This window comes from Hoplias malabaricus, chromosome 4 (assembly GCF_029633855.1).
Source record: "Hoplias malabaricus isolate fHopMal1 chromosome 4, fHopMal1.hap1, whole genome shotgun sequence".
Taxonomy (NCBI): Eukaryota; Metazoa; Chordata; class Actinopteri; order Characiformes; family Erythrinidae; genus Hoplias; species Hoplias malabaricus.
The window spans coordinates 16,586,492-16,612,900 of NC_089803.1; the positions used below are offsets into that span (position 1 = coordinate 16,586,492).

The 26,409-nt window shown below is 44.8% G+C and overlaps 1 protein-coding gene across 1 annotated transcript; it reads right to left on the reverse strand.

Moving 5' to 3' along the window:
- Positions 1 to 1,631: 1,631 nt before the first annotated feature.
- Positions 1,632 to 26,409, reverse strand: LOC136694929 (uncharacterized). Its single transcript, XM_066668758.1, has 2 exons — positions 25,547 to 26,409; positions 1,632 to 1,758 (listed from the first exon to the last, which is right to left on the reverse strand). Exons 1-2 carry the CDS (start codon positions 26,407 to 26,409, stop codon positions 1,632 to 1,634), a joined length of 990 nt encoding a protein of 329 aa, XP_066524855.1.

A 26,409-nucleotide genomic window follows, 5' to 3' on the forward strand; every position in this document is an offset into this window, starting at 1 on the left:
GAAGCAGCAACAAGTCTTTCACATCAATATGCTGCGACGATGGAAAGAGCCAAAAGCAAACACCACAGAACAACTCTGGGTATGTGCAGTCGGAGAAGAGGAGGAGTGCACGGAGCAATATTTCCCGGGTACAAGTGGAGCTAGTACGCCGCTCAATTTGTCACACCTCAGTACAAAGCAGCAAAAAGAACTGAGGAAAGTCATCCCACCAAAACTCTTCAGTGAGGAGCCAGGCAAAACGAGTATTATCCAGCATGACATCCGTCTCCTGAAATCGGATCCAATCAGGCAGACGAACTGTAGAGTACCTGCACGCTTGATTCCAGACCTGAAGGAAGAGGTGAGGATGATGTTGAAACTGGGGGTCATAGAACCTTCTACAAGTGAGTGGTGTAGCCCTGTGGTGCTTGTACCCAAGAAAGATGGAGGGTTACGCTTTTGCATAGACTTCTCCAAATTGAATTCTGTCTCTGCGTTTGACCCCTACCCCATGCCAAGAGCGGATGAGCTGATTGAGAGGCTGGGTAAGGCTCGGTATTTGACAACCTTGGACTTATGCAAAGGTTACTGGCAAGTACCACTGAGTCCATCAGCCAGGGAGCTGACAGCGTTCCGTGTACCCTCTGGGCTATATCATTTCACCACAATGCCCTTTGGATTACATGGTGCGGCCGCCAGTTTCCAGAGACTTATGGACCAGGTGTTGAAAGGGACCGATGGATTTGCAGCCGCCTACATCGATGACGTGGTTGTATATAGCACGAGCTGGGAAGAACATTTACATCACGTCCAGACAGTGTTGCAAAAGATTGCTGCTGCAGGATTAACGGCCAACCCAAACAAGTGCTATCTAGCCAGGGATTCGGTCTCATACCTGGGTTATATCCTGGGTGGAGGGATGATTCGCCCGCAGGTTGATAAGGTGGAAGCGGTCAGAAGAACTCCGGCACCTACAACGAAAAGAAGGGTGAGATCGTTCTTGGGACTAGTGGGATGGTACAGGCGTTTTATACCTGATTTTTCAGCCAGAGCGGCAGTGTTGACTGATCTTATAAAGAAAGATAAGCCTCAGAAAGTCAAGTGGACGGAACAGTGTGACAAAGCATTTAATGACCTGAAGCAGTGTTTGTGCTCAGAACCAGTGTTGAGCAGCCCAGACTTCGAGAGGCCATTCGTTGTTCAAACAGATGCATCGGGATGTGGTCTGGGAGCGGTGCTGCTGCAAGGCGAGGAAGAGGACCGCAAACCAATTCTCTATATCAGTAGGAAATTGTTTCCAAGAGAGTTGAACTACTCTACGGTGGAAAAAGAGGCTCTAGCAGTGAAGTGGGCATTGGACTCATTGAAGTACTATCTGTTAGGTGCTAACTTCATACTTGAGACGGACCATAGGGCGTTACAGTGGATGTACAGGATGAAAGACAGTAACGCGAGGATTACGAGATGGTATTTGTCACTTCAGCCTTTTAAATTTCAGGTGCGGTACCGGAAAGGTGCTCAGAACATTACAGCTGACTTCCTTTCACGTCACTCTGAGGAGTGAATAGTGTGAGGGGGGGGGTGTGTGATGAGGTCAGTGAATTGGACCCATCACCAAGACTGGAATATACATTAAGGAATGTATATTAGTATCATTGCTTACCTTGTTTCAGTTCCGGTCCTAGGGGAATGGCAGCGAATTTCCTGTCTCTCTTTGTGCTAACCGAAGGGCCCACGGTGAGGTATAGAGAGGGGGAGGGAAGAGCTGGATTCAGGAACCTGTGCAAGGGAAAAAGCAAATGAGTAAAACTATTAAAACTATGTACATAGATAAACACTTACCAGTGAAGCTGGAATGAGATGTGCGGGGGATATCTGTTGATGGTCGTATTGAAGGGAATTAATATCTTCCTGGGAGCAACCTTCTTACCCCTTTGCTAGAGTTGGGTTAGTCCAATTAAGAGAGGGGTGGGGCTAAGTTCCTAAAAGGAGGGGGATTTGGCTGCAGTAGCCAGGTAAAGGTAGAGGGAACTGCAGTATGGACAAACTTTGTCTGTTTAGTTCCAACGTGCTCTTTTTATTTTCTTTTCATTTATTTTTCTTTTCTTTTCATTTCTCTTCGGGTACCTCTCTTGTTGTGCCATCATCACGTGTGCTTCGTTTAAATAAAGTCTCACGGAAAGAGTTATTTTGAGTCCTGCCTACTCCTTGCTGAGTGAACCCACATTTCCTCATCCGTACCCTCCACACTACAATTTTAACATCCATCCCACAGTCCCCCTCCTCTGTGACTGGAAACATGTCATCACTGCAATAAACACAAGCACTCGTGTAATTATGTTAGACAATCTCAGTTTGCTACACAGGTATGTAGTTACACTGTTGTTAATATGTAACTATACATAGTTATTACTAACAATATGAATTTCACCACAACAAACACAGTAAAAAGAAACCCATCCCCAATTAATGTCTACAGTAAACAAACAGAAAGAAATAACCATGGGGATGTAATGAAGAGGAATATAATTGGTGAAAATATCACCCATTTTTGAATCAAGTCACTTCCATGAATCATGTTCCAGTGTGGGATGTGCTGAGTCCTGTTTCTAGGGAAGGTCATTGCAGTTAATGAGAGACTAATCACCAGCAGATAGCTTCAGCCAGGGATGATCTATGATTGAGCATTGGGAAGAAGAGAGTTTGAACCTGGGAGACGGGAACAGAAAGAGGAACAGTGAGAAACCAAAACTTATGAATGTTATAAATGCAGGAAATCATGGAAAACAAGAGACAACACTTTGCTATTGTTTGTAGGGCAACAGTGAACTGTCGCTACCACTCGGCTTCATTGGCTCGTGGTCTTGGGTTTAATCACCACCCAGGGACACTCTCTGTGTTTAGTTGTGTGCATAGCTGTGAAGAATTTCGGTGTCCATAGAAAGTTTTTTGTCCATAGAAACAGCTGTGAAGAAATGTATTTTCCATAGAAACTTTTGCGAAGAAGTTTGGTTTCCATAGAAACAGCTGTGAAGGAGTTTGGTGTCCATAGAAACACTTGCGAATAAGTTTGGTGTCCATAGAAACAGCTATTAAGAAGTTTGTTGTCCATAGAAAGAGCTGTGAAGAAATACATTTTCCATAGAACCTGAAGGAGTCCACAGAAACAGCTGTTAAGAAGTTGGGTGTCCTTAAAAACAATTGTGAAGAAGTTTGCTGTCCAAAGAAACATTTGTGAAAAAGTATGTTCTACACAGAAACCGTTTTGAATAAGTTTGGTGTCCATAGAAACAACTGTGAAGACATTTGATTTCCATAGAAACAGTTGTGAAGAAAATTGTTGTCCATAGAAACAAGTGTGAATAAGTCTGGTGTACATAGAAACAGTTGTGAAGAAGGTGGTTGTCCATGGAAACAGTTGTGAATAAGTCTGGTGTCCATAGAAACAGTTGTGAAGAAGGTAGTTGTCCATGGAAACAGCCGTGAATACATTTGGTCTCCTTAGAAACAGCTGTGAAAACATTTGATTTTCATAGAAACATTTGTGAAGAAATTTGTTGTCCATAGAAACAGCTGTGAACGAGTTTGGTGTCCACAGAAACAGTTGTGAAAAAATTTGGTGTCCATAGAAACAGCTGTTAAAGACGTTTGATCCTGGATTGAACCGGAAGCAATTTGGTCCCGATCCCTCTTCCACAGCTGCTCCAGGAGCACGATATTAAGGATAATTTTGAAATTGCAGCTGCATTCATGACATTTGGAAGTGTTTTGTAATGACAAAAAAAACACCAATCACCAAATGACCTTAGACCACCTGAGCACAGTTATACATGTCGGTCTGATCCAGGTTCCAAACTCTGAGTTCATACACTGTTTTAGTTTTTAAATAGGAGAGGAGGTGCTGCAGACACAGAACGACAGTCGAATGCAAATATAATGTCCATCCATCCATTATCTGTAACCGCTTATCCAATTTAGGGTCGCGGGGGGTCCAGAGCCTACCTGGAATCATCGGGCGCAAGGCGGGAATACACCCTGGAGGGGACGCCAGTTGCAAATATAATGTATTATATTAAAATTTAATATTTAATTAATTATGTAAACCACCCATGAATATGGATTAAAGACAGTTGGCATAACTCAACATTTATACAAAAAGCTCCCTTATCTTTCCTTGTTGCCCTGATGCTTTATTTTTTAGAGCGTTGTCAGCCAGCCATAGTCTTATATCTTATAGTCATAGACCCAACAGAGGTGCTCTTGACTACACCTAGTAAACCGAGGGGAAAGGCATCATTTAACTCACTCTCTCATCATTTAACTGTCACTGCAGAGTTCATGTGATCAGATAAGTTAACTGTACCATGCCCTCATTCATTTGCACACAATAAGGATCTCTGTGTTGATGGAAAACCTGTTATCTGCTGAAACCCTTGGAGACCTGAGCCTGAACCAGTAGGAGGAGTCAGATCTCTGGATTTACCTCCATCAGAACAAAAACTAAAGAGGTCTGTGGCACTTTTCCAAGGGTCTGTGCTGGATGTTTCTCAGGGTAATATGAGTTCAGGGCTGAGCCAACTTTGCTCATCTCAGCACAGCGTCCAGAAAATGAGCTGCTGGACTAATATCCATTAGGTGACTGATGGCCACTGTAAGTGCAACACTTCTGGATTTTTAAAGTCTTTTAAAGCCTTATATTCACCCCCAAATTTCATTGTCCAGATTCCTCAGGGAGGACCAATCTCTCTCATTCACTGATAAAGTTTCAAAGACTGGTCTCAGGGTCCATATTTTTCTAAAAGATTGTTTTGTAAATAGTATACGCTCAGAAGAATTCTGTTGATTTCATACACCCCACTCCATCACAGAGATTATATTATATTGTTTAATTTTACAGTTTTATAATCAAAGTTAGGAGTTGGTGTGTTCTCCCCGTGTCCATGTGGGTTTCCTCCGGGTGCTCCGGTTTCCTCCCACAGTCCAAAAACACACGTTGCAGGTGGATTGGCGACTCAAAAGTGTCCGTAGGTGTGATTGAATGTGTGTGTGTTTCTGTGTTGCCCTGTGAAGGACTGGCGCCCCCTCCAGGGTGTATTCCCACCTTGCGCCCAATGATTCCAGGTAGGCTCTGGACCCACCACGACCATGAACTGGATAAGCGCTTACAGATGATCAATTAATGAATGAATAATCAAAGTTTATAAATATTTCCCGATCTTTCTGGAGAAGCGAATGTAATGCACTGTTTTGTAACTCTAAATATGTAACAAATAATAACAGAGAAAAGAACAGTTCTAGTGGACGTAGTGACTCGACACGTCCAGTGGACAGAAGCTTGTAGAGTAACTGCAAATTATGAAGAATCCAAACTTTGAAAGATTAGAAATTTCTTTGAATCATTCATTCATTCATTGTCTGTAACCACTCATCAAAATCAGGGTCACGGTGGGTCCAGAGGCTACCCAGAATCACTGGGCACAAGACGGCGACACACCCTGGAGGGAACAGTTTTGGGCAGTTTGCATCTTAAAATAGCCACATACACTAATTGTGAGAGGTAGTAACAGGACATTTAACATTTGCTTGTTTAGCTTGAGGATTATAGGGGTCTCTCCTCTTTCAAGTAGAGGACACTGATGCCTCTTCACCTTTTGGATTATGTTGGTTGTGCATTACTGGAAATAACTGATCAGGAGTGGTGCCAGAATGGGCAGAACAGTAAATAAACGCACTGTACCTTGACACCCCTGGTGTCTGACAGTGCTTGTGCTGGGTAATCACGTACTTTTTTCCAAGGGGTGAGTCCAGTGCTAGCTCCCTCTCTGGACAGGTGGCAGGGGGTCTTCATGTCTTGGCATTTGTTATTTGCTATGGCAGACGGCTGTAAAGACCTGAGCGGTGAGACCTGAAGGAAATCTGAGTGCTACTTCTCGGATGATTGCATGAACCCAGATTTGCATAGTAAGAGGATCTAGAAAGTCACGATTACGGAAGGAAGGTGCGGAGAACCAGCGGCTGCAGCTCTTCTTTTTTTTTTATCCAGTCCAAACGTTTTGCTTTGAAACCTGCATGGCGAGATGAAGTAAGGTGGTGTTGTTGTCAAATTAAAAAGTTGCTCCATCTTTCAGTCGTCTCATTGATTTACATATCAAAAAGAGTGGGTGTTTTGTTGTGCGACTTTCATCTGTTTCTTTTTTCTCTGCCAGGTGAAGGTAGGGGATGATGACAAAGCAAAGCATAGACACTATAGCCAGTCGTCCTACATTATATTATTGGATTTGTTTGCTTCCCTTTTATGATTCTGGGATTTGTACCTGATTTTAGCCTTATCTTGTTCCACCCACTTGCTAGGCCTCCTAAAATAACAAAGATAATGTGACACTGGAAGACTAAAGGCAGTATAAGCTTACTCCAGAATTTGTGAAGCCAACAATGGCTTGCCGTCAAAGCGGGGTCATCAGAGTTCAACACACTTGGAGGAGAACATGAATTGCCCTGTAAACAATTGCTGTAATTTTGCAAAACACGTTTTACATTTTAACATAGCCTTGTTTTCTTAAACGACAGTGTGTTATGGTATTTTGCTGTCAGTAAATCAGGAGGTCGGTGTTGTTGGTGGAGCTACAGATGGAGTTGAACTTGAGTCAGTATAACTGGCGTGAACCAGTCCACCGTGTCTGATAGAAGCCTTCCTGACTGAACTGGGATTGTTTGCACTATGCCAACCTTGTCCTATTGGTTAACAGACTCTTGGGTCGACTGAGGGATGAGGGAGCAAGGCCTGGCTACGGATGGCTGTGGCATCACTCTGGATCAAACTTGTTATCGACCGATAACAGAGCCAGCACTTAGACAGCAGATCGACTCAGGACTTCAGGATCTGAAGTTATTCAGAAGAATAATCCGTCCCTCTGAGCGTAACGCCCACACCGAGGCCTTGAAGGAAAATCCCATTTCATTCCTGAAAAGATTTGTACACACACCATTGCATGTTGGAGTGGGAGAGACGGCTTTCCTGCGTTTAATAAAAGAGATCAGCAACCTGTGTCTGAAGAAGCGGCGGGATGTCGCTCTGCTAAGAGAGTAAACAAGATAATCACACTGAACTTTAGATCACACAGATTACTGCTCTTCGGCTTTACTGGCTTCCGGCCTCTAGAACAAGAGGCAGCAAGAGTCTCCCTGTGCTGCTGCATACTCTACAGAACAAGCCAGGAGTCAGGGACCACGCTTATTTGTTTGTTTGTTTGTTTGTTTTATTAAGACCAGAAAATATCTTTAACAAGTTCAACAGATAGATTCTTCTATTTGCTGCAGTAACAGCCTCTATTCTCTTCTGGGAGGGCTGTACACTACGTTGGCTCACTGCTTTGAGGATTTGATTACATTCAGCCACAAGATCTTGCAGTAGCATTTTCCAAGTTTGAGAATATCACCAGTAATTAGTGCAGATAATATTAATAATAATAGCAGCCAAGATATACCAAGATAAATATGTTGGTTATTATTGTTTGGTGAGCTCCCATTCAGCCTGATTGTTATGTAGAACATAATAAGAAATCCATAAATTGTGCTGTAAACCGTTGTAGGAGAACTTTACACAGGTGACGATCCTGCAGCTTGTGGAGATTATGGTTATGACTGGGGTTAAGTTATAGTTATGGGTAAGGTCAGGGTTTTGGTTAGGTTTATGGATCAGGATTAAGGTTAGGGATTAGGTTAAAGGTTTAGGGTTTAGATTAGGGTCAAGTTTTCAAGAATCAAAACAAACATCTTCATCCAGGCACACCGTGACCACTCCAAAGTGTGGTTTATTTTAGTTAAATTCACACTGAAAACAGGCTGACGTGTAATCCCATACACACTCGGTGAACAACAGCAACTTACTGGTTTGATTTGGTTTGTTATTTTGAATCAAACACAGAGCTGAACAGTGTAAACTGCAGGTCTAGTTTTGTTATTTCATGTACTTGAATGTTTGGTGTTTTATATCTCCATGGAGCTGAGATGCAGTGATGTTTCAGAAGGCAGTGGTTGGGGACCAAAGTGATGCCCATGGCACTCGACATCACACAGCTGCAACGTTCCCCCCAAATGCTATTAATAGCACATTACCCTGAAACATATGTACAGCTGTACCGACATGTGACCAGTCAGCCATTAGATATGTGGATGGAGCAGTGCATTGACAACAGTACAAGACTTAACTGGCTTTGTGCGCCAGCTGGACACACTAGAAATACCAAGCGTTTATTTTAAAAATGTGTAATTACAGTACTAGTAACAGTATAATACTACCATTGATAGTTGCAATTAGAAACTCTCAGTATTTCTTCCAGTAGCTTATATAATGTAACCAATACATGACATAATTTCTGAGAATTTCTGTAAATTACTCAAAGAATACTTGCCATTTCGGTCACTATTTTACAATGTAATTACATAGTAGTTACTTAATCACATGGTGTTACTTGTAAATAGAATGTCATAAACTTATTAAGCTATGAGTAATTATTACTTGTAAAACTTACAGTAGTCAAGGGAATACGGTCATAATATAATACGTAATAAAATAATACAGTATCAAACTGTAAATTTAATTTACAGTATTTATTCTGTTAATGTAAGGTAGTGTACTGGCGTGTGTGCTGGCAGTAGTTTACTGTAAAATTTACAGATTTTTTTTTTTTACAGCGTGTACTGATCACCTTCATTTCAATTGAAATGTTGGACGAGCCAGTGTCCAAATATTTTTGGTGAAAATATTGTACAGCTTGGGCGGCACGGTGGCGCAGCAGGTAGTGTCACACAGCTCCAGGGACCTGGAGGTTGTGGGTTCGATTCCCGCTCCGGGTGACTGTCTGTGAGGAGTTGGTGTGTTCTCCCTGTGTCTGCGTGGGTTTCCTCCAGGTGACTGTCTGTGAGGAGTGTGGTGTGTTCTCCCTGTGTCTGCATGGGTTTCCTCCGGGTGACTGTCTGTGAGGAGTGTGGTGTGTTCTCCCTGTGTCTGCGTGGGTTTCCTCCGGGTGACTGTCTGTGAGGAGTGTGGTGTGTTCTCCCTGTGTCTGCATGGGTTTCCTCCGGGTGACTGTCTGTGAGGAGTTGGTGTGTTCTCCCTGTGCTTCTCTTCATGACACGGGCGTGGCTACGAGCGGGTCCAGAAATGGACCACATCAACAGTTCCACATTTGAAGAGCACTGGTCCTCTAGCAGCAGCGCTGACAGCGAGAAGCTCTCAGAGAAGAGTTTTGTGAGCTCCAAATATCTCCAGTTTTGAAACTACAACGTTCTGTCCTTCCTCTGTGTTGGCTCAGACAGGACAGAACATGTTGGAGGGTCACAAAGGCAAAGCACCAAAGTTGAACTCGACTTGAAACTCTGCAAGTGGGATTTACTTGCCCATGTTTTGGCAAATCTCCTTGAAATTAATGGAATATAACACACAAAAAAAATCTCAGAAAAAAAAACGAGTGTGAATGCAGATTTCGATTTCTGATAAATATATGTATTCGATTTAGTCTTATTTTAGTCCAGTAAATAATAATAATTTAAAAAATGCTGTATCCTTTTTTAACATTTATCTAGTTTTTAAAAAAAGGTTATAGTTTAAAAGTTATATTACATAAAAATATTTATATATCTCCAAATATATAAATAATTTATAATAAATAATATATAAATAATAAATAATATCTCCAAAATTATGTAAGGAATATGACCCTTTTTATTTAAATTAATTTAAATTGTACTGAACAGTAACATTTTAAGTTTAAAGTGCTCTGCAGAAGGAACGCCTCCAAAAGTTTCAACTCTATGAATCTACTGGCCATCCGTTGATAAGAGTGGCTCCCAGACAGTTCTTTGGGAGTCGACTCCTCTTCACTATTCTTGTTGTCCTGACAACAGCAATAATTTAGAGCATTTCCTGTTAATTGTCCCATGTGATTTTCTGTTTTCATATCAGAAATAAGGGGTTATTTATCTGTCATTCACATTATCATTTAGTATTTATTCATAGACATAGAAAAGTGCAAAATATTTTGACATAGTTCTTGTCTTCAATTGTTTATATTTTGTCTTTGTGTAGTTTTTTTTTTATTTTGCACAAAATGCGTAATCAACAAATACTTTTAGCCATAGTTTCCGTTACTCTAACCCTAACCATCACACTAAACTTTGCACTGACTTATTGAAACAGCACCACCAGTGAATGGGAGCTCACTTGATTTTCAAAATCACTACAAATAACTACAAATGACTACCTTTGTATAAGTGTTATGAATAACTGTGCTGCTCCTGTCACAGAATTTGTATCAGTTTTGTTCTATCTCCACTTATCCTCATCCTGCACAGTGACAAACACAAAACAATGCATCTAAACACCATGAAACCCTCCATTCATGAGAATTCAAATAATGTACTTGCTCCCTAGAGGGCCAATTACAGCCAGGTACAGCACACGTCCCCTTTCTGGTAAACAATGCACTGTAGATGAAAGTGGAGGAATAAAGTAAATAATAATAAACAAACAAACAAACTAAATGAAATCTCTCCCCAAATCTGCTTCTGTGCAGTTCTTCACAGTATTCAATTACCACCACCTCCATCATCGCTGTTAGAGAGAACACTGCTGCTGTTCAGACTGTTTACTGATCACACTCTGTATTCCTGACAGTGATGTCCCTTAAAGCCATGAACGTGGGAGGAGGAGCAGAAGCCAAAGACAAATGATCTGCCACCAAGGGAATTTAATGTCTCTCTCTCTCTCTCTCTCTCTCTCTCTCTCTCTCTCTCTCTCTCTCTCTCTCTCTCTCTCTTCTCTCTCTCTCTCTCTCTGTGCATTTATTCACCATACATTGTTCATCCCCTGAGCTGCTGGACGGTGTTTTTCTGTGGTCAGAATGTCAAAAGGTCACTATGATGGGCCTCTGAGTGTCATGACCCTTTCTGTCAGATATCTGGTAGTGCACAACTGGCCTTCTTCCCTCCATCGTTCACTCAGCACCCTGCTAGCCTTTGTGGGCGTCTGTTAGTTAACATGAGACTACTGAACGGTTAGTGCTCTCCTCCAAGTGTGCTGAATCCGTGCTTCACATGTCTCAGAGGAAATATTTGCTGCCTTCACCGTCACCTTCAAAAAATCATCAACAATATTCCTAACATTTCAACCTTATTTTTACTTATGACTGGTAGCAATTTTACAATCACTAAGATAGCCCCTGACCACTGGAGGCACTGTTTCACTAAATCCTAACAAACTGTCAGTGATGAACCTGAAAACAGAAACAGAAACAGTGCTGTAAAGGGAACGTTACACCGGAGACAGCCCTACAGCTTCTGACCTCCTGGAGATTAGGTTTAGGGTTATGGTGAGTGTTAGGGTCAGGGTTAAGGCCAATTTATGCCTCTGCATATAAACTACACCATAAGCAGCCCCATGTCTTACCCTACGCCATGGCCTGACACCCACCTTCCCAGAAATGTAACTGCACTGTAAATAAATGTCCGTATATTATGTACACGCCAGCACACTTTAAAATAACAGTAAAAATACTGTACATTTAATGTAACCCTTATCCAGTTCAGGGTCGCGGTGGGTCCAGAGCCTACCTGGAATCATTGGGCGCAAGGCGGGAATAGACCCTGGAGGGGGCGCCAGTCCTTCACAGGGTCACCAGTACACTACTTACTGTAAATTAACAGTAGAATACTGTAAAAATGAATAACAGTACCTTACTGTCAAAAATACACTGTAAATTTACAGTAATTTTTACAGTGTAAGTATTGTGACAACACAGACCACAAAAGCTGTGATCGGGCCACATTCAAACGAAGCTGGATCAGGCTTATGATCAAGCAAGTCCAGAAATATAAACTTTTCTTCTCCACACTACAGAGACCATTCAAAGCAATCGTCGATTTCTCAGACATTGGTTTGGACGTCATGGAAAGAATAAAAGGTGGAACAAGGGAAAAATACACCTGAGGACCAACTCACTACACGGAGCAGGAGCACGGGAGGGTAAAGATTTCACAGATTCACAGATTTATAAATCTACTGTAGAGGAAGGTATTGGAGAGTCAGCCCTAGTGGTTGGACAGTGTAATTACAGAGTGAGTCAGAAACACTAATGCACAAGTGTAAACACTCACAACGGCGTGGGGCACTTCTGTAGAACTATGCATCATATGTTCACATTTACACAGGCAAAGTCTTAACTATATTTAGTACACGCTGTATAAACTCTGAGAATGCAGTTTTAGTGAAGTTAGTACGTACAAATTGAGGTTGAGACCAGGTTAACATCGTGTTGTAATGAGGATCTACAGGCTTTGTTGGGGAGATGCATTGGAGTGATGCATAGGTGCACTTTTACCTCTACACTCGCAGACTCTACTCCATCTGTTGCTCTGAATACTTTATTATAAGTAGGGTGTGCTGGCCATTGAAGAACAGTGTGATGGGGGGTAAATAAAGCCGGACCACAGTCTGTAAGTGTAGAACTACAAAGCGCACCTGTATGGTCATGTAGGTGCATGTAGGTGAAGGCTGATGACTGTGTGAGGATAGAAAGTTTAAAACCTGCACTTTCTTCGCTTGTTTCAGAGAAGAGAGGAGAGGACTAATGTGGTGACAGCCCTTTTTCGAGGATCTGGGAGTGTTAGCAGGGCCCGGCTAATCGCTCCTGTCGCCGTCTGCTAAATCCACTCGGCTGCAATCAGAGCTGCAAAGTTCAAAGAGGGAACCGCGGTGGCGCTGAGTTATCGGGGCCACTGAGCGAGGAGCAGAAAGGACTCTTTGTTTAAGGTTTGATTTACATGAACGGCCCCTTTGAAGTCCCTTTCCATTGCGCCGTGTCTTTACCTGCCTGCTGTGGGCTGATCGCGGAGGTGGGCTTATCAAAGCAGCTGTAAGTGGAGCTTTTATTTTGGAGAACTGACAGCGTCGTTCCCTGATGCCTTGTGCCGGTTAGAGGCCTTTATTGGAGCCCTGCCGGGCTTGAACCAGCCAATCACGGCCCAGTATGTGTTGAGGAATGAGTCAGCAGCTTGCTGCCTACCCACTGCATGATAAACACCTACTTAACACAGCCCTGGCCTTCAGCAAAGCACTTAATACCCATGTGCTCTGCTCCAGTGATGGGTGACTGACCCCTGAATCCTGACCCTCTTCCTATAGACTGAGTGGAGGCATGCATTACCCTGTATTTAACCAACGTTAGCAGAAAGTATCTGGGAAAACCAAGAAATTCTCTGCTGCTAGGTGTAAACTGTGTTTACTCCATGAGTCCTTAACTCTATAGGAACCTTTTAAACTCTAGGTATGCCCTGCAACTTATTATTCAGTGACCACTGGTACATCCATATGTAATTATTGTAGTCAATAGTGACGACAAATGATGATATGAGGATGATATATGAATGATTACAGATGGAAAAGCAAGCTTTTATATATTTGTGACACTATTACAATACAATCACAATGTAATATATCATTTATGACATACTTATTACATGTAATAATGAGATATTCATTTGAATTAATAATTTCAGCTGCTACTGCTGACTCGAATTTGCTCATATATTCTCCACAGAACACCACTGACCAATAGAATGTGATATTTTGGACCACATTTGCCCAAGGTTACAATGCCCATGGGTGCAAGAGGGGTATGAAGCTACCTAGCACCACTTGGTAAGGGTTAATCTAAACAAGCCTTTTAGGAAAGCCTTGCAAGTCCAATCGGCTTGATTTGCCAGCACTCACAACCTGACGCCAATTGTAAGACACATCAGCCTCTCTGTGAAGAAGATATTCTCTGGTAATCAGGATCAGTGGGATAAGGAAAGGGCAGCGCTGCCTCTGGGCTCAGCTTTATCCTGATAATACACACATCCCACTGCTGCAATTAGCGCGCAAGGGTGGCACTCAGATCACATCAGATCATCAGACAGATCTCCACTGCAGGGTACCAACCGCAGTCCACACACAACAGACACTACACACTGGCCACTGAAAGAGAAGTCTTGTTTCTGTAGCCTGTTCTCAAACCACACTGGACATCACTTCTGGGAATTTGAGGATGACCCCTTAAAGTTGTGCACAGAGATCCATACCAGCATGTAGAGTCCGAGCTTTCTGTGTGATACCATGTTGTCTATCGCTGCATAAAAGATGCATGAGGCTTTTTTGGTATTGCTGGACACACTGTGATTTTGTGCAGACCTCACCAAAGGTCACTTTACCCAGTGGCTAGAGGAGAATAAAACCCTCAGGCAAGACTCACTGATGTTTGACTCACGTTCCGCATTCATGTGAAAGTGTGGTGAAAACAAACCTGCTCCATTTCTTTCATTTCTAACAGTGTAGACCCTTATCTCACTACTAACAGCACAGGAATGGTCCACTAACAACAGTCCACCAAACAAAAACATCCAGCCGACGGCGTCCTGTATCCACTGAGTGAGGACTAGAAAATACCCAAACTGTGCAGCTACAGATGAGCTACTGTTTCTGACTTTACATCTACAAGGTGGACCAACGAGGGAGGAGTGTCTCACAGAGTGGACAGAGGGTGGACGCAGGGTTTAAAAACTCCAGCAGCACTGCTGTGTCTGATCCACTCTACACCAGCGCAACACACACTAACACACCACCACCACGTCAGTGTATCACTGGGAATAATCCACCCCCCAAATCATACCTGGTAGTGCCGAGCAATAGAATGCTCTCGATTTGTTTCACAATACATTTTTATTCAATAACAATGAGAAATGTTTCTTTCTAGTTCCAATTAGCACCACCAACAGAAACAGCTAATCATACAACACTCTGTCAGGCGCCTATGCCCATGATATCACTGTAAATGAACGAATGAGATCGTATGAACCCAAGAACATAGTCTTGTTTACCTTATATAAAAAGCAATCAAAATAATTTACACGGTTCCAGTGAAAGATTTTTGGTTGGCAATAATACCCATCTCTAGTCCTGACTGTTTAAGAACATGAAAAAGTGATAAATATTATATGCAAAGCCACAGATGGACTATAGTATATGGTCCAGTTATGTTCCAAGCTTAAGGGTGCCAAGGATGTATCCTTGAGGTACACCCCAGTGAAATGAGGGAAGACAATACAAGTTTTTCTATAGTTTCTACCAATGCTAATGCACTGTAAAAGTATATATCAACACACACTCACACACACTTTGACACGGTGTCAAAACAGCATTAGTGTATACTTTCTGTGAAGAGTTTCCTCTGAAGTGCAGAGTGACACATATACAGTACATTCACTGTGTGCCGGAGGCACTTATGGAGAAAACAATACAGCTCTAACAGCGGTGCCTCCCACTCCGGAGCAGCCGTACGTGTCACATTAGTGTCTGTTTCTGTCTCCGTTTGAACTGTGGAACGGCGTACTACCTGTTGTTTACGTCAGTGTCTTCCACCCGTGTCAGTGTATGGAGCTGAACAAACAGCCGATTATTATCCGACACACGCCTTCGCCTTCGCATTAACCCGAAACAACCGAACTCCGTTTGCACCTGGCTCACTGTCGCTTATGTATTACCACTAAGTCTTCACTTACTGTAAGACTATCCTCACCCATAAAAGAAACCAGGAAACCACACACATTTGGGACTCCATGCTCGGGGTGAATGGATTCACAGCACCCCACTTCAAAGTAGCTCCAGCAGGAATCTTTTAAGAGATGCCTGTCTCAGCCACATGAAGCTGTGCTAATGATTTCACTTTCAAACCCCTCTCATTTCCCTCTCCGTGCCGTCTGATCATTCCCACACTGACTCATTGAAAATAAGCCTGACTTTCTTACTTTCACTTAGTGTGTAATGCGTGACACAGGAGAAATTAGCTAGCAGCTAATCCATGGCAACCCGACTCCCCCATACACTGCGCCAGTTATACACGGGTATGAATCATGGGGGTAGATTCAAGACTACTCTGACTGGTCAAGATGAACAGATGCACTTATATGACTCCTTGCATGCTTTTACATATTGAGGTTGAATAAACAAGTCTTTGCTTCATAGCAGAACTGCTGTAGTGACCCACTGTGCCTACTGAGGCAGTCTTCTGAGGGAGGAAGGCAGTGAGTTATGTCTGAATTGAGTGTTTGTATAAAATGCTGCCTGCTGAGGTTCGTCTGTATCCTTTGTTGTTTATGGCACTTTTCCACTGCATGGTGTCTACTCTGCTTGACTGTACTCTGCTTTTTTGTTGTATTTGTTTTTGCACAAATAATAAAAAATAAATAAACAGATGCACTTTTGTAGGTCAGTAGAGGAGTCTGAGGGTGATATGTGCATGTTGTTCTTCTCATTAGAAAATATATATTATCTTTAACCTCTGCATTGGTCACCGTATTGTTTTTAAGCTTTTGTTTCCTGCTCTGTACAAGTCGAGCTGTTCCGACATTTTTTTGGCCTTCAGCTGCAACCACTGCATTCTGATTGGTCCATACAGTGCAGAAAATTTAACAGGCTCTAGTTGAGAAATTGCATGTTTTGTTTTCTAAACTTGATGTGCGTCTGATTACAATGGCAACACACATGAATTTTTGGATTGAAACCCAGCTTGTGACACATCGTGCCGCTGTTTGTGTTGTTTGCTTGAGTCAGGGCTAGTGTCATAGTCAAAAGAGCTGAGTCCGACACATCCAGTCAAAATCAGGACTGAGGCAAGACTAAGCCCAGCAGTGACAGAGACTGAGACAAGACCAGATCAAAATTCCTTATAAAAATAAAAAGAACAAAAAGGAGGGAAAAATATGATATTGTACTTCATTTAACATTCCTTATGATTCATACTGAGGGTGGCCCAGCAGGTAGTGCCACTGCCACACAGCTCCAGGGTCCTGGGGTGAGTTTGGTGTGCTCTCCCTGTATTCATTATTATCTTAGTCACACTAAGCCAACGTTTGGAAGCAAATGATGGAGATGTTTCTAGTGCCGTTTCTATTTTTATTTATTTAGCCAACTTTCCTTGAAGTGTAATGTATATATGTAATGCTTGGCAAATTAGAATTTCGCCATATGTCTCAATCTCTTAGCAGTCTCCGTCAATAAACTATGTGTTTGTCTTATGTAATAGTTTAGGGACTTTGTCTAATCTGAAAATCAAGTTGGAGCCAATGTGAAGAAAATGTGGCATTAAAAGTCTGATTAACCCACAATTTAACCCACTTTGAGCAACTCCTCAGACAACGCTGTCATTATACTGTCCCCCTTATCCACCAGGGGACAGACATTAGTGTCTGTGGGGTGAAATGTGTTTCTTATTCTCTTAGTTTCTTTACAGTCGACATTGAACTAAACTGACAGAGTGTAAAGCCCCGCCCACAAAGAAAACTCATTGGTCCCTGAGCCCAAGACAAGACTCTTAATAACGGATGCTTACAAAGGTCTAACAAAGGGTGATGTCATAGAAGAACCACTTTTGGTTCCGTAAAGAACTGTTTCTACTGATACGTGTAAATGGGTAAAGAACCTTAGGATCCAGTGATGGTTTTTAAACAAACATGGTTCTGTATGGAACCAAACTTGGTTCTTCTACGACATCGATCACAAACCCTTCGTAGCACCTTTGTTTCTAACAGTGCTAATGAGACGAGGCCAAGACTGAGTGGGCTTCAGTGACCTCCATCATGTCTCTTTCTGAAAAAGAAATCAACAGAGAGCTTCACAGGAGAGAGACAGCAGCCAAGTCACAGCAAACCCACTCCTCCACACACCGGCGTAGTAATACTCCAGGATGAATCACATGGGTAGATTCACACTGGAAGACCTCTCTGATGTCTCAGCCGGACTGGTCATGGAGAGCAGATGCACTGAAGATGAGTCAAAAAAAGTCTGCGTTCAGTTGATTAAGAGATTTACTTTTCATTAGACACATCCTAAGGGGGGGTCGTTGTGTTCTACCTTTGTTGCTTAGTGACCAGTGACTGGAAGGAGATCTGAGCCAATGTTGTAGTCGTCCCTACGTCTGTACGATCCATGATCATTCTTAGACGCCTTCTAGTTTGACTTCTCTCTGTCACTTCTAAGCTCAAGACCTGTGGACAGAGTGTAAACAAGTGTACTTCATTATGTAAATGATTATATAACTGCATCCCGTGATTATGTAAGGTCGGCTGGACACACATAGGGAGACGCGGCGGTGATCTCTGTGGATCTGGGTGGAGGGTTGTAAGGGTTAAAGAGTGTTGTGTGAGAGGCGGGCGAAGCCGGCGCGCTGGTGAAGCCAGCCGTGTGTTAAGTGGAAGTGTGTAATGGTCATTAGCCCCAGCTGGACCAACACAGGCGGCCCACTGACAGCTCCATCCGCCTTATTACCATGCAGTGTGTGTGCTGTGTGCAGAACATCGCCTTGGAAACACTAATTCCACCACAACAAACACAGTAATTGCGTAACTGTAATTAGTCAGAGCGCCGGAGCGACCGGACCGCGGTGGACCGCTCTAGTGCTGTCAGAGACGCACTCCCACCGTCCAGGGTCCGTCTCCACTGTTCAGCAGGTATAGGGGGACATCTAAGGAGTCTGTCTCTCGCTCACTCTACTACACCTCTCTCTCTCTCTCTCTTTACTATACCTCTCTCTACCTCTCACTCTCAGTACTATACCTTCCTCTACCTCTCTCTCTCAACCTCTCGCTCTCTCTCACTCCCTTTACTATACCTTCCTCTCCCTCTCTCTCTACCTCTCTCACTCTCTCTCTCTCTACCTCTCTCACTCTCTCTACTATACCTCCCTCTCTCTCTCTCCTATACCTCTGTCTAGCACTCTCTCACACCCTTTACTATACCTCCCTCTCCCTCTCTCTCTCTACCTCTCCCACTCTCTCTCTCACTCTCTCTCTTTCTCTCTCTACCTCTCTCACTCTCTCTACTATACCTCTGTCTAGCTCTCTCTCACACCCTTTACTATGCCTCTCTCTCTCTCTCCCTCTCTCTCTTTACTACTCTACTATACCTCTCTCTCACACCCTCCCTCTCTCTCTCTCTCTCTCTCTCTCTCTCTCTCTCTCCTATACTTGCTTAGCTCTCTCTCACCCCCTCTATTATACCTCTCTCTCTCTCTCTCACACTCACCCTCTCTCTCTCTCTCTCTCTCTCTCTCTCTCTCTCTCTCTCTCTCTCTCTCTCTCTCTCTCTCTCCTATACTTGCTTAGCTCTCTCTCACCCCCTCTATTATACCTCTCTCTCTCTCTCTCACTCACCCTCTCTCTCTCTCTCTCTCTCTCTCTCTCTCTCTCTCTCTCAGGTCATCAGTCAATAACACAACTCCGCAGCACAGACTCAGCACAGAGTCGACTGGGATCAAAGCTGCCTTTCCAAAGGGAGTATAAATCCTCATTGTAGCCCCTCACCCCCACCTTCACCCCCCACCCCTCACCCCAGCCCCACGAGACCTCCACCTTTAAATAGGTCTCTCCCACAGAGTCCCAATCCCCCGGGACTCGACACGGAAGCTCCAGCCACCTGAACTCTCAATCTAAAATTAAATCTTTCAGGGCAAATTAAAGACGTGTGACTCCGCCCGTCCGCCGTGCGCCGTTATCAGCGGGAATTCACCATCGCAGCGCGGCCAGGGCCACGTCCAAGCCACGATGTAATTACAGCCACTCTGAGTGTGGGGGCAATCCTCGGGATGTAATTATACTGGAAAGCGTAGCTTTTGTCCGAGATTTGTTTCGTTCCGGAATGGAACGCAGGCCCAAAGGAACAAACACACTGAACAGACCCAACCTCATTCACAAATACAGAAGCACTGGACACTGCCAGCTTCTCCTGCCCTGCCCCCCTCTGTCGTCTCAGAGGGACCCCCCCAGGGTTGGAAGGGTGTCCAAAAACATTTGGCCCATGGGAGTTTTGATAGAATTATGTGTAACTTATCTCCTGTCCTCTGGGGGACATTACAGCGTCCCGCTGCTTGTGGTGGACCTTAGTGGGGTTTTCACTAAAGTGTGACTGACACACACACACACACACACACACACACAGTGAGTTTTGCTCAGAGCCACACGAATACACAACGAGACATCAGATATAGAGGGATGGGTCTCTCTCTCTCTCTCTCCTTTCCTCACCTCTTTCTCTTCTCCCTCTCCCTCTCTTTTTCATTTCCTCTCCTCTCTCTCTCTTTCCTTTCTTCCCTCTCTGTATTTCTCTCACTCTCTTACTTACTTGTCCCTCTCTCTCTTTTTACTTTTCTCTCTCTCGTTTTACTTCTCTCTCTCTCGTTTTACTTTTCTCTCTCACTCTGTCTCTCTCTGATTTGACTCTCTTGCCTCATGCCTGTTTTTTTTCCTCTCCATCTCATCTCCCTCATCATTTCTCTCTCCCTTTTCCCTTTTTCATTTCTCTCTCACTCGTAATTCTCTGTCATCCTGTCTTGCTTTTTCTTCATCGTTCTCTTTCGCTCTTTTTCTGTCATTCATTTCTCTCTCAGTCCATATGCTCTCTCTCTCTCTCTTTCTCTCTCTCATTCATTTCTCTATCTCCTATTTCCTCATCCTCTTTCTTTTTAATTTTCTCCCTCACTCTCATCCATTTGTCCTCTCTCTCTCTCTCTCTCTCATCTTTCCTCACCCCTCTCTCTTCTCCCTCTCCCTCATTTTCATTTCCTCCTCTCTTTCTTTTTCCTTTCTTCCCTCTCTGAATTTCTCTCTCTCTTACATACTTGTCCCCTCTCTCTTTTTACTTTTCTCTCTCTTTCTTTTTTACTTTTCTCTCTCTTTCCCTTTTTACTTCTCTTTTTTACTTTTCTCTCTCTCTCTTACTTTTCTTTCTCTCTTAATTTTCTCTGTCTCTCTCTCATTTGACTCTCTTGCCTCATGCTTGTCTTTTTTTCCTCACTATCTCATCTCCATCATCCATTTCTCTCTCCCTTTTCTCTTTCTCATTTCTCTCTCACTCCTAATTCTCTGTCATCCTGTCTTGCTTTCTCTTCATCGTTCTCTTCTGCTCTTTTTTGTCATTCATTTCTCTCTCACTCCATATGCTCTCTCTCTCTCTCTCTCTCTCTCTCTCTCTCGCTCTCTCTCTCATTAATTTCTCTATCTCCTATTTTCTCATCCTCTTTCTTTTTAATTCTCTCCCTCACTCTCATCCATTTGTCCTCTCTCTCTCTCTCTCTCTCTCTCTCTCTCTCTCTCCTTTCCTCACCTCTCTCTCTTCTCCCTCTCCCTCTCTTTTACATTTCCTCTCCTCTCACTCTCTTTCCTTTCCTTTCTTCCCTCACTGAATTTCTCTCACTCTCTTACTTACTTGTCCCTCTCTCTCTTTATACTTTTCTCTCTCTTGTTCATTTCCTATTTTCTCATCCTCTTTATTTTTTATTCTCTCTCCCTCACTCTCATCCATTTGTCCTCTCTCTCTCTCTCTCTCTCTCGTTCATTTCTCTTTGTCCCCATGGCGCAGGTGGTATTTGTAGGCGGAGCATGTATAGATTAATGTCTGTGTTGGAACGTGTGAAGTCTGTTGCCCCCTTTTCTACCTTCGAGGGCCATAAATCTCTCTGTGGCCTGGCCTCTCTGCCCCTTACTGACCTCCTCTTATCACTCATCGGGACTCTGCACTAATCCCTGCTTTACCTCTGGCTCTTCAGCAGCTCAGCTGACTGTACGCAGGCGGAGGGTGAAGTAGATGGATGAGGAACACGCTCCCGTTTTGTTTTATTTTTTTATTTTCCAAGGCGGAGAGCCACATCACGGTCATGGAATTCGATTCTCTTTCCAGTGCTTGACACAGTGTAGATCACCGGCTCCTCGTAAACAGCTAAAGTGTGGATATTGCTCCACGGCCATTCTCCGCATTCCCCTCATCTGTTTTTATTATGCTCCAGTAGAAGTCTATTTTAGCCGCACATATTCAATACGCCAGGATCTCCTCGTTTCCATGGTCACCCGGTTCGCTCGGCAGGAAATTGCCCGGTACGCTCAGCGTGTGAGAGATTAAATGCCTCAAATACATGATCCCTTCATTTTTGCCGGAGCTGAAGGTCCAGATCGCTGGCCGAATCCTTTGGAGCATGGGCTTTGGACTAAGACAACGGATCACAGAAGTGACAGAAATTTAAAGCTTCAAAATGGCTACTGTCCACAGCTCGTCAGCCACTGCCGGGGGACGTAATCGAGCCGCAGGGGCGTGAAAGAATGTGACACACTTTAGTCCAAAAGGAGACACTACACTGTGTCGTCCCATGAATGAACCAGCACATGCCCCAAAGAGTGGGTCCCCCTCCACAAGGTAGTGGCCACGTTTAACCTCGGACACTAGGTTTAGCACAGAACCTCTATCACATCCAGGCAACTAGGTCAACACAGGGACTGCTTCATAGGCTGTGTCCCAATTACACACTTTAACACTTCATTCTAACACTTTTTTTGTGCAGTATGTAGAATAGTAACAAGTGTGAAAGTTGAGTGAACTAAAAATCCACAGTGCATTCTTTGAAACAGTAGATTTTTGAGTAAAGTAATGATCATTTTCCCAATGAGAAAAATGAAGAGCTTCTCACGTCGGGAACTATGTTTGGATTCTGTCTCAAATAGAAACACTGCCCTACACCCTTACAAGAGAAGAGAAGAAAACATAAAAGTCATTATTTTCATGCAGAAACTGTTCATTTATGACCTACGCTGTGCACTACGCAGTGTGGATATTTGACATGTGTTGTCATAGCAACACTTTTAAGGTTAATACAGGATATATACTGCCTAGTGAAGTGAAGAATTGGGGCACAGCCATAACATGAGGGATAATGACTGAAGAAAAAGGCTGATTATGAACTAATCGGGTGCTAATCATGTATGTATCATTAGTTAATGCTGTAACGCTACTTCATATTTTTCAGAAACAGCATTATGAATGTATTAAACTGGCGGATGTACACATGAACTTCTGCAAGCACCACGCTTACTGAGAAAGAATTAATTTAAATGGCTATAATTCTCTTAGGTGCATACCTCCAGGGTGTCTGGGTTTGACCCCCACTTCGGGTCCCTGTCCGTGAGGGGTAGGGTGTGTTCTCCCTGTGTCTGCGTGGGTTTCCTTCAGGTGCTTCACTTTCCTCTTGAAGTGCAAACACATAGGTTGTCCACAGGTGTAAATATGTGACTGAATGAGAGAGTGAAACTGTCCACAGGTGTGAGTGTGTGAGGGACTGGGTGAGTGTGTGAAACTGTCCACAGGTGTGAGTGTGTGAGTGACTGGGTGAGTGTGTGAAACTGTCCACAGGTGTGAGTGTGTGAGGGACTGGGTGAGTGTGTGAAACTGTCCACAGGTGTGAGTATGTGAGTGACTGGGTGAGTGTGTGACACTGTCCACAGATGAGTGTGTGAGTGACTGGGTGAGTGTGTTAAACTGTCCACAGGTGTGAGTGTGTGAGTGACTGGGTGAGTGTGTGAAACTGTCCACAGGTGTGAGTGTGTGAGTGACTGAGTGAGTGTGTGAATCTGTCCACAGGTGTGAGTGTGTGAGTGACTGGGTGAGTGTGTGAAACTGTCCACAGGTGTGAGTGTGTGAGTGACTGGGTGAGTGTGTGAAACTGTCCACAGGTGTGAGTGTGTGAGTGACTGGGTGAGTGTGTGAGTGACTGGGTGAGTGTGTGAAACTGTCCACAGGTGTGAGAGTGTGAGTGACTGGGTGAGTGTGTGAGACTGTCCACAGGTGTGAGTGTGTGAGTGACTGGGTGAGTGTGTGAAACTGTCCACAGGTGTGAGTGTGTGAGTGACTGGGTGAGTGTGTGAAACTGTCCACAGGTGTGAGTGTGTGAGTGACTGGGTGAGTGTGTGAAACTGTCCACAGGTGTGAGTGTGTGAGTGACTGGGTGAGTGTGTGAATCTGTCCACAGGTGTGAGTGTGTGAGTGAATGGGTGAGTGTGTGAATCTGTCCACAGGTGTGAGTGTGTGAGTGACTGGGTGAGTGTGTGAGACTGTCCACAGGTGTGAGTGTGTGAGTGACTGGGTGAGTGTGTGAATCTGTCCACAGGTGTGAGTGTGTGTGTGACTGGGTGAGTGTGTGAAACTGTCCACAGGTGTGAGTGTGTGAGTGACTGGGTGAGTGTGTGAATCTGTCCAAAGGTGTGAGTATGTGAGTGACTGGGTGAGTGTGTGAATATGTCCACAGGTGTGAGTGTGTGAATCTGTCCACAGGTGTGAGTGTGTGAGTGACTGGGTGAGTGTATGACACTGTCCACAGGTGTCAGTTTGTGAGTGACAGGGTGAGTGTGTAAGACTGTCCACAGGTGTGAGTGTGTGAGTGACAGGGTGAGTGTGTAAGACTGTCCACAGGTGTGAGTGTGTGAGTGACTGGGTGAGTGTGTAACACTGTCCACAGCTGTGAGTGTGTGAGTGACTGGGTGACTGTGTGACACTGTCCACAGGTGTGAGTGTGTGAAACTGTCCCCAGGTGTGAGTGTTTGAGTGACTGGGTGAGTGTGTGAAACTGTCCACAGGTGTGAGTGTGTGAGTGACTGGGTGAGTGTGTGACACTGTCCACCGGTGTGAGTGTGTGAGTGACTGGGTGAGTGTGTGACACTGTCCACAAGTGTGAGTGTGTGAGTGACTGGGTGAGTGTGTGAAACTGTCCTCAGGTGTGAGTGTGTGAGTGACTGGGTGAGTGTGTGAAACTGTCCACAGGTGTGAGTGTGTGAGTGACTGGGTGAGTGTGTGACACTGTCCACAGGTGTGAGTGTGGGAGTGACTGGGTGAGTGTGTGACACTGTCCACAGGTGTGAGTGTGGGAGTGACTGGGTGAGTGTGTGAAACTGTCCACAGGTGTGAGTGTGTGAGGGACTGGGTGAGTGTGTGAAACTGTCCACAGGTGTGAGTGTGTGAGTGACTGGGTGAGTGTGTGAGTGACTGGGTGAGTGTGTGAAACTGTCCACAGGTGTGAGTGTGTGAGGGACTGGGTGAGTGTGTGAAACTGTCCACAGGTGTGAGTGTGTGGGTGGACTGGGTGAGTGTGTGAAACTGTACACAGGTGTGAGTGTGTGAATTACTGGGTGAGTGTGTGAAACTGTCCACAGGTGTGAGTGTTTGAGTGAATGGGTGAGTGTTTGACACTGTCCACGGGTGTAAGTGTGTGTGTGTGACAGGGTGAGTGTGTGACACTGTCCACAGGTGTGAGTGTTTGAGTGACTGGGTGAGTGTGTGAAACTGTCCACAGCTGTGAGTGTGTGTGTGTGACTGGGTGAGTGTGAGAAATCGGGCTTTGTACGCATGGTGACCCTGAAATGGATGAGGCAGTTACCAAAATGAATGAATGAATTAATTAAAAAAAACTTCAACAGTATACAAAACTAAACCATCTGGATTTGGAAACAGGCGATTCTCTACTCCCATAAAATCACTGTCCAAATAAAACTCATATCTCCGTCGTTTTGTGGTGTTGTTGATTTTCAGTTTTCTACATCATTTGAGCACATCAGCTGCTCTTTACATTGTGGCAGAATTGCAATTACCGCACAGGAAATGGTCCAGAATGATTTGGAATAAAATGTCTGTACGGTAGTTTTAAGTATTTGTTTTGGTTGTGACATTTGGGTGGGTCGGGGTGAGGGTAGGGTGGGGTGAGGGTGGGTCGGGGTGAGGGTGAGGTTATGGTGGGGTGAGAGTGGGTCGGGGTGAGGGTAGGGTGGGGTGAGGGTGAGGGTAGGGTGGGGTGTGGGTGGGTCGGGGTGAGGGTGAGGGTAGGGTGGGGTGAGGGTGGGTCGGATGGGGTGAGGGTGGGTCGGGGTGAGGGTGAGGGTAGGGTGGGGTGAGGGTGGGTCGGGGTGAGGATGAGGGTAGGTCGGGTTGAGGGCGAGATGATGTTTGGTCGGGGTGAGGGTAGGGTGGTGTGGGGTGAGGGTGAGGGTAGGGTGGTGTGGGGTGAGGGTGAGGGTAGGGTGGGGTGTGGGTTGGTCGGGGTGAGGGTGAGGGTGGGGTGGGGTGAGGGTGAGGGTAGGGTGGGGTGTGGGTGGTTCGGGGTGAGGGTGAGGGTAGGGTGGGGTGTGGGTGGGTCGGGGTGAGGGTGAGGGTAGGGTGGGGTGAGGGTGGGTCGGGGTGAGGGTGAGGGTAGGGTCGGAGTGAGGGTGGGTCGGAGTGAGGGTGAGGGTAGGGTGGGGTGAGGGTGGGTCGGGTTGAGGGCGAGGTGAGGGTTGGTCGGGGTGAGGGTGAGGGTAGGTCGGGGTGAGGGTGGGTAGGGTTGAGGGTGAGGTGAGGGTGGGTCGGGGTGAGGGTGAGGGTAGGGTGGGGTGAGGGTAGGTCGGGTTGAGGGCGAGGTGAGGGTTGGTCGGGGTGAGGGTGAGGGTAGGTCGGGGTGAGGGTGGGTCGGGTTGAGGGCGAGGTGAGGGTTGGTCGGGGTGAGGGTGAGGGTAGGTCGGGGCAGTGGGGTTGGTTGGGGGTGGGAGTTTGAACAT

Bases quoted from the DNA above. Each gene is read 5' to 3' on its own strand.
- LOC136694929 (XM_066668758.1), bottom strand. From the start codon at position 26,409: ATGTTCAAACTCCCACCCCCAACCAACCCCACTGCCCCGACCTACCCT. The intron at 1,759-25,546 runs GTCACAACCAAA...TCCCTTGCACAG, and splicing joins TCACCCCGACCCACCCAAAT to GTTCCTGAATCCAGCTCTTC.